The 8,944-nt window shown below is 44.0% G+C and overlaps 1 protein-coding gene across 1 annotated transcript; it reads right to left on the bottom strand.

The window, feature by feature from the left end:
- Positions 1 to 265: 265 nt before the first annotated feature.
- On the bottom strand, positions 266 to 8,442 carry LOC103770218 (signal transducer and activator of transcription 1-alpha/beta-like; the record flags this gene model as incomplete). The annotated part of the gene is made up of 8 exons (XM_008937471.1): positions 266 to 289; positions 777 to 879; positions 1,329 to 1,404; positions 2,039 to 2,224; positions 3,488 to 3,627; positions 5,874 to 5,968; positions 6,656 to 6,711; positions 8,307 to 8,442. Coding segments are annotated over 8 exons (816 nt in total), but the record flags the coding sequence as incomplete, so codon positions are not given.
- Between the last annotated feature and the right edge of the window lie 502 nt (positions 8,443 to 8,944).

Here is an 8,944-nt window from a genome sequence, read left to right as displayed (position 1 = left end):
CTTGCTGAGGACCTCTCACTCCTGTCCCCCTCTCTTCTCCCACTCTGGCACGGTGTCTTGCTAACTGGAAATTCTTTAAACAAAGAGCTTCCCAACAAAACCCGGTGCGTGTGAGGACTGCTGTTTATATTCCCATTTCTTAAAAACTGCTACTGGACCTTCAGGCTGGGAAGCCAGAGCTGAAGTGTGTCACCAAGGCAGTGGCTGCAGCGCGGGGTGCGTAAGCTGATGAGCTGCGTTAATGGTGCCGTACGAAGCCCAGCCTCTAAGTGGAATATGCTGAACACATCTGCAACAAGGAAAGCAAACGTCAGTCAGAGAAGCCAGGTGAAGCCCTCGTGCCCTAGGCTTTGCTAACCACAGAGCACAACCAGCTCGGGATCAAACTACCCCGGGGGGAGAATTTAATTTTAATGTGGAATTTTTCTTCTGTTTTTTCCTGCTCTGGCCTTCCTGCCCACCCAGACTCCCCGGGAAGGACTGCAGCTTGCTTCCTTGCTTCTTCCCTTCCCTTCCTGCTTCCCCTCCCCTGCCAGCTACACACAGGTGGCTTTGCTCTCCTGTTCTTCACCTCTATCCTCACAAACAGTGGAAACCAAACCTGACAGCAATCCCAGTCTAACTCTGGATTCCCAGCTTTTCCTACCCATCTGAAGAGTTGTGTTCTGAAGTGTTAGCTGCTGTCAAGTGTCCGATGTGTTTAAAGGGAAAAAAACAAGAAAAAAAAGCAAGTTCTGGCTCAACCTTCCTGCTACAGGCTGGTTTATGGTACGTACCACAGTATCAATCTCTGCTGAGCCCACCATCCGAGACACCTCGTCGAACTCTTCAGGAGACATGGGGAGCAGATTTTCTGGAGACTGGAGCCTAGAAGGGTGGCTAATACAAGGGAGAAAAGCCTTCAGTGAAGAAGTGAGTCACAGCTGGGCTGCCATGTCTGGCCCCAAGTCCAGAAGGGCCACTAATGAGGTCTGTTGTGAAGAGGACCCAGCCTGTGAGCCATACACCACACTCTGCAAAGCCAGCACAGCTTCATGTGAAACCTGGGACTACTCAACTTTCTGATCCAACAAGTCCAACAAGCCTTTGAGCACTTGCTTTTCAAGAACTTATTTCCCAGTACAACCACCCGCAAGCTTCTAGGGTCTGCACCTAAAAACAGTGTTTCAAAGCACTGCGTGAAGGAGGTGTGCTGTGATCAGACCCTCCAAGAGAAAGACAAGAAAGACTGGACAGGGGCACCTACACCTTAAATACTGTGAAGAGCATAACTACAGCCAAAGCTTGTGATCAGTTCCTTGAAATCCAGCATTTTGGTGGAAACTTACACTTCAGACACAGAGATTAATTCAGTCTTGATGTAGCCGTTTCCCTTGGGACCATCCAAATCCATAGGCTCTGGTGCTTCAAGGAGGAAAAAAAAAAAAGCTTGATTTTCTTTTTTTTTAGCAAGTTTACTTCACATTGCTATCTTTATTGTTCCAAAAATAAAGCCCGTGACCCAGATAATGTGAGTCTCTCTCATGCATTTTACAGCACTATGGTTAATTTATTCCTTTTTTCTTTTCCTGCATAGAGAGTGAGGAACAAAACCTCCTCTAGAGTTTGATGTAGGTGTCTGAACACATCCTGCCAGGCCCACACAGCCAGGATCAGCCAAATATGAGTCGTGGTTCCAGCTGTTAGCGGGAACTTACTTACACCTCTGAAGTATCTCACAGGCTCACATGGAAGTGGAATTAGAGGGCCAGTGACACTTACTTACGTTTTCAGTTTTTGATCTGACTGGATCTTGTGTTGTGCCTCTTTAAAAATACACCTTTTCTTAACCTACTAAAGCTAGAAGAGACTTAGCTGAAAAGTAAAATCGCTGAACAGAAATAGTTGCAGCTCAACACAGGACAGTGCCTGTTCTCACCTGTCAGCTGGGCAGCACTCCAGGGTGGGACAGGCTGCCAAGACATCCAGCCCAACTGCTGCCCAAAATCTCAGGAACAATCATCACACTTAGACCGTATGAGCCATTTACAGCACTCACCCTCCTTGGGCCTGGAGTAGTATTTGCCAAAGGCATTGTCTTTGGGTATAGCTGGGTACAGAAACCTCAGGGGGTTTTCAGGAATGTTCTCAGCTGCCATCACTTTGTAGTTGCGAATGATATCGGGGAAGGTGACAGCAGAGAGCTCCTTCTTGGTGTACGGCTCCACCGAGTGGAACTGGGGCTCTGCAGGGCACAGAAGCAGCAACTCTTAAAGGGGGTTTCAAAGGTTTTTTTTTTCCCTCGAGCTGTCCAGAAAAGCTGCAGCCACCTCCACAAATTCAGAGGTGATGTGAGCAGAAGGCTCACCTGGATGTCACCGACTGCTGCTGCAGGTAGGTCTTTAGTGGCTGTCAAAGGGAGCACAATAGTTTTGGGGGGCAGGAAGACAGAGGGAGATACCATATAGTGATGGCTCTTGCTGCATTTTGTGTTCAGAATGACTGGGGTGACCTGTCTGTGGCATTAACTGCAGCATTTCATCAGCTAATTTAAGTTGTGCTACCTTTTCAACCTTCTTCCAAATGATGTCACTCAAGCTCCTCTGCCTGCTATGAAGTTTGACCCTCATGCACCACTTGGAGCTCTTATGTATCAGAAAAACAGACACCCTGGATGCTCCAAGTGCTATCACCCTTCTTTGCTCAAGTTTTGGGTGCCTCGGGTATGAAGGCAGTAAAGGGAAAGAAGCCATCCAAGCACATTCAGCAGCTCCTCTACCAGCTGTTGTAGGTCTTGGGCTCATCCAAGTGAAGCGTCAGCAGCTGCACTGTCCTGGCAGGTGGGGTTAAGAACTGTGATAAGGGAAGAACCCCAATTGGATAGAGAGGAGCTTTTTTACAGCTTTTCCAGGCTCTAGGCTGCTTGGAGGAGTAGCCCAGCTAACTGAAGCAGCAAGCTGTTCATCAGTCCTCCTTTGGGACGTGGAAGAACTGCTTAGGAAATGAGGTGAGTGACTGTGGTGTTTACCTGGGGAGAAGGTGGGAAGGAAGGAAGAGATGTGCTGAGCCATGAGGTAAAGCTGTTTGAGAAAGGACTGCTGTGCACCAGGTGAAGGGGTGGGAGAGAGCAGCAGTACAGAGGGCTGAGTGTGCCTGCAATGAACTCTTCCTGGGAGAGAAACCTCTCTGGGGAAGGTGCCATGGGTTTGGAGGGGGATGCAGCTGTGTCTGTTGCTAAGAGAGAACCACAGGAGGCAGAGGAGACAGCCTAAGCAGTTGGTCCTCAATGGTTAACTTCCAGGCCAGAAGCAGTACCTGGCAAGTGTCAAAGGTTTCAGTTAAGACCAGTACCAAGTAAGGCTTGTGCCTGCTACTGCTTGGAAGGGTGGGGACTGCTGGAGTGGTGCATTGTGCTGCTGCTCAGTGTGGAAGAGGAGAGCATAAAGACTTCTTGTTCTGACCCAGGCTTATGTTCTGAAGATGAGTATGTTCTCTGTTCCTGACTTACCATTTTGAGATCCTTCTACCCAAGTAAACGTGATTGCTCCCTCTCTGCTGCTTTCACTGAATCTTAGTAAAAATGTTCCTGGGCTCTGGTCCTTCAGTAAGGCACGTTCTCTTTCTTTACTGATGAAACCCATGATGCAGCTGCAATGTTGAGAAGAAAAAGCTGAGTTTACTCCTCAACACAAAATTGAAGCTATGCTGGGCTAGCTGGGAAAATGAAGTTTTTGTCAGTTAAAAGAGCTGAAGCACTTGTAAAAGGCTCACAGAATGCTTTGGCCTGTGAACAGCTGGAGCTGCCCTGTGGAAGCCATGAATCACCACAGCCTTCCTCACTTTTCTTTTGGCCTGGTGGCTTATACAAGCATTTTTCTGGGCTCAGAGTAAGAGAGTGTCCTTTGGTGTCAAAGCTGGGTGGTGGGAGGAGAAGCAAAGTTAAATATGTGTCACATGGCCAGAGCCTAACCAGCTGTTTTAACTTCACAAGTCTGTGAAGTGTATTTCATCAGCTTTGGCTGATGAAACAAAGCTTGCTAGCTACCAGCTTGCATCCATGCAGGTGTGGGCTTTGGTTTACTCCTTGTGTGCATTTTCTAGAGGAGTTGTTTAGCTTGTGTGATTTCACCTTCCCCAAATTCACTGTGCTCAGGAAATGTCACTGTGTAGGCAAGGAGGCCAATGTGGTTACTCTTTGGAAATGGATTGGTCTGAACAGGTACTGGGGGAGGGAGTTGTACAAACAGCCCTGGTCAAACCCCAAATGCTTTTTAAAAAAAAAGTCAGAATTTCTTTGCATTGCTTCTTATTCCTCAAAGTAGTCCATCAGTAATGGAGTTTTGGCTACAACTACTACTGTCCTGCTGTGCATTAAGTTAGGGAAAGTGCTTTTTGCACCAAAACTACCAAATAATGATTTTGCTTGGAACTGTAGATGCTGTAAGCTGTCCTGTTTTATGGGGGGTTTATTTTGAGTTTATTTGGTATTTTTGATTTTTTTTTTTTTTAATGGTACCAAGTATGTCTTTAGGTAACAAATATGTTTGGTAGTAAATATCCTGTGTACACTGAAAGTCTTCTGCCTTTCCATCCCTCAAGGATGAAGAAAGGCAACCCTTGTTGAGGCTGTAATACTACTGCTTTCCTATACAAGGGGAGTCTCTATCCTAAGGAATACTTAGGTGGGAAAGAGAGAAATTTATAGTATCTTTGTAGTTGGCAAGTTTTCCCTTCAGTTTCACTTTCTAGGAAACAAAGATCTGTGACTATCTAACATAGCCTGCTGAGAAGGGAGAAAAACTAATAGTACTAAATCTCTGGCTTTGACTACATCCAGGATTTAACTTGCACCTCTCTCTGTTAAGCCCTAAACAGGGGATTGCTCTAATAACTGAGCCATGAGTAATGCTACTTGAGACTGGATACTGTCAGAGCTGTGTGCAGAACCAGTCCTGTAGGCACAAAGCCACACTGAGGAGGAACACCAAGCAGGACAGAACTCCAGCTCTGCTTCAAATGGTGGCAAACATTCCCACTGCACTGGAGTCCACCTGGCTAAGAAATATCCAGGTTTCAGGCAGTGAAACAAAGCTTGCATTATAAAGAGCTTTGACACAACTCACCTGGAGCTCGGGGGTAACAATTTGAAGCCTGCTGCTGAATGCTGAATCTTGCTAAGACAGAGCAATCCTCCTGCTGTAGACTTGTGGGACACTAGGATGCTCTGCTGTGAGTGCACTACTGACAGGGCTTCAGTGTGGCTAAACCTAAAATGCAGGGCTGGGACCTTGGCCAAACCTGTTTCTGGCAGCAATTACTTCTGAGATCGGCCATACCAGAATCAAAAGCTTACTCAACCAGTATTAAAGGGAAAAGGGACCTGGTTTCATTGGGCAGAGTCTTACTGCTTAATAACACTCTATTAAAAACAGTAGAGGCCACTTTTTGGACTCACAGTGCAGGTACAGAAGTTCAGAGTCTGGCTGCCACCTATAGGTGGCTCACAATAAAGCTTGGCGTTTGGTTTTCTTAAGATGGATGATCATTTTATAACTTATACTTTGTTGTACTTTGATCTTCCCTGTCAAACACAAAAGAGGCTTTATTCTAAGAACCTATTTACAGGGGCAGCAGAGGGAAAAAAACAGCTAACCTTCAAAGCCCTGCTCTGTGACTTAAATGGGACAGGCTTGGTCATCTGATGGCTTTGCTTTAAGCAGATGCCTCACTACAGGCTTCCTCACTACTAGAATTCATTTTCCTCTGATTTTTCTCGCTGCAAGTTCCACTTGATTGGATCCAAAGTATCTGCACAAACACCCTCACAACCTTGAGGGTGCAGTTGCTAGCCAAAAAGAGGTGTGAGGCAATGACTGTCGTTGTTGATGTCTTACCCATCGTTCCAGAGACATAGGAGGTGTTTCTTAATGAGCTCCAGGATTCCCTCAATCCACAGCCAAAAGGGGAAATTTTTATCGTTTATATTTTCCTGAAATTTAGAATATGGAAAGGCAGAGGAGGGGTGAGGGAGAACAGAGTTAGTGAAACATGAGTTTAGTTGAGCATAAAGGAAACAAGTGTTTGTTTTTTTTTTACCCCACCCTCTTCATATTCTCTGATTTTTTTTTTTTTTTTTTTTCCCCCCCTGTTTCTGTTTCTCTACTCCAGAAAGACACAAACTATTGGGAATAAGGCACATACTGAATCTTAAGGCAAGAGGCAGTGCAGAGAGATGCCTGCCTGAGCCTACAGTACCCACACACATGGGGGCTCTCAACCAGGCTGGCTAGCAGAACAGCTTACAGATGCCTTCTGTTCACACCCAGATTTCAGTTTCTTGTGGGACACATGTTTTAATGAACTTGAGTGCTTGGAGGTCACCAGAGCTTTGTTCTTCTCCCAGAGTCCCCTCCTGTCTGCTTTCCTCTCCTGTTTATTTATACCAGTTTAGGGTCTCAAGCCAAACAAAATGTGAAGAGTCCTACTGGTAAACTCCTTCCTATGTAAGCTATTTTTGCTGCTGCTGCTTTAACCTCACCACCAAAACCTCCTACAATCATGTAAGCTCTAGAATAATTAAGGTATGCTACCAAAAAAGAAAGCACACCCAAAAAAAAAAAAAAAACCTTAAATAAACCCCAAAACAAAGCTCTCAATTTTTAAACTGTGTTCATACCTTGCAGAATCTTGTCCAAGGAATTAGGCCATCATGAGATCCTCCACTTGTTGGCCCTGAATAGAATAAATTTACTTCAGTCCTGTAAGCTACTTGATAAGGTTTAAAGGAAAGTACTTATAGACCTGAGTTCTGAGTGTTGCAAAGTTCTCCCCTGGGAAAGTTCATTTGAAGGATTTAAAGGACTTTAAAAAAAAAAAAAAAAAAAAGGATTTAAACAGACCCTGTGTAATGGGAACAATTCATTCTGACACTTATCTTGCACATCATCTCTCTAATAAAACAAGGAAACTTCAACCCACAAGATTTTTTTGTAGGAGTTCAGCAGACCCTACAATAGCTTTCTGAGATGAAACACTCCTGTCTCAGTTGTGATGACTTGTAGGCTTTTGCCCTAGAAACTCCTGACTCCTAGGTCTGCCTCAACCACAGACTCATCTCATTCCTGTTGCAATCATTTCCCACTGCCCTGTCTTGTTTCTAAGTCAACAATGTTTCACAACTGTACCCAAACCACAAAGAAAAAATTCTATCCTATGACTACAGCTGCTAGAGCTTTGCAGACCCTGACTGTATTCAGAGCCAGATCCTCTCCATTACAGATCATTCCATGGATTTCAATGAAGTCAGAAATATGTTTCTTTTTTCTTACCTCTCTAAAAATAAATTGGGTTAGGAAGCTTGTTTCTGATGCTGCTACAGACCAAGATTCTGTCAGCTTTCACAAAACCAGCAGGAGACTTGTACCTTGGCACTGTTAAGATTCTGTGCCCCCTTGTGCCAAGGAAACTTGTGTATATATAGTGTTCAACTACTTGGATTTTTTCAGTAGTGAAATATTTCTAGCTGTAGACTTAAGCTTTAAATAGCATCCCTACTGTTCTTAGCAGAGCTTGACAAAATCTCTGAAATGGAAATTTACCATAGAAATATGTCAGTGGTCATTTTGTCTTCATGATGGTTAATTAAATAAAAAAAAATTACTCATCTTGCAGAATTCTGAGAAGCAATTTATTATATCATTAAGGTTTTTTTTTTTTTTGTCAGACCTTATGTCTTGGGGAAATTAGAGGAAGGGAATTGGGGACTGTAGTGATGCATTTGCCACCTAGAGCTACTAATGTCAAATCCCTTTAAATAAAAATTCTTCCTGAAACTTAAGGCTAGTTAAATCTACTGAATCAACAGTATTTTTATCAAGAGTCTGCTCTGCAAGCTCAGTAGCAATGTCAGGTGACTTTCCTACCAGAAAAACTGACAAGGGGTTTGGAAACAATGTTAGACTTTTCCTAGGGACTCCCATCTGGGAGATGTTCAGTTTTATATCCTTTACTAGTTTCACAGTGTTTCCACTTTGATAGTGCAACTGTGTTTATGCTGATAGAGTAAACCCCCTCTGTAGTTGAGGGCATGTATGAAGTTGAAACTAATGGAGATGGATTTAAAAACAAAACAGATATGCCATGCAGTTAGAACTGCAGACTTCCTTCCATGGCCTGACCTTCATTTACAAACTCTACCATACTGAAAACAGGAATATTTTTTTGGGGTGAAAGGTGTGAAAGGGAATGCAAACTTAAAATAGATGGCAGAAAAGATGTAGAACTAGCTTCCATTCAAAGAGGCCACCTGTGATGGAAGCAGACCATACCAAGTAGCTTCTCTCCCAGCATGCTCAGCTGATCTGCGTTAAGTCCTCTCTTTGTTACAGAAGAAAACTGCCAGCTCAGCACTTCAGAGAGCTTAGACCACTTTGCACAAGGTGGATTCAGAAAGAAGGACAAGTTCTAGAATAGAAGGGAAAAATACAATCTATAGTTAATAAACATTAACTTTGGAATGCCATTTGAGTTTACAGAAGTGTATTGCCAAAACAAAATGCAGATTTCAGAATGGATGTCAGCCTGAGACAACTCTGCCAAAGCAGGTGCTGTTCTGACAGGCTCCTTACCAGGAAAAGCAATCTCAGACTCTGCTCTGGGCAGGGCTTCCCCCAGTGGATAGAACCCCTACATTACTCAAGTGCACTGTATTTGAATGTTTATTCATTCATTTAAAAGTTTCTTTAGCTGTGTGCCTAGATACTGAATACAACACATACTGTCCTTATGGTTTCAAAGACTGCCCTGTTTGGGATGGCAGAGCAAGTCACTGCTTCTCTCTCTCTACCTGAAAACCATTAAGAGTCACCTGCATGGAAAAAATGTAGCAGCCATTTGTATCTGAACAATGCTTGAAAATTACACGTGGCTTTCTGATAACTTTTTTGCAAATACCTTGGGATCAGTG

Source organism: Merops nubicus, unplaced genomic scaffold (assembly GCF_000691845.1).
Source record: "Merops nubicus isolate BGI_N331 unplaced genomic scaffold, ASM69184v1 scaffold12183, whole genome shotgun sequence".
In the NCBI taxonomy this organism is placed as follows: domain Eukaryota; kingdom Metazoa; phylum Chordata; class Aves; order Coraciiformes; family Meropidae; genus Merops; species Merops nubicus.
This window is presented reverse-complemented; position numbering and strand designations above follow the sequence as displayed.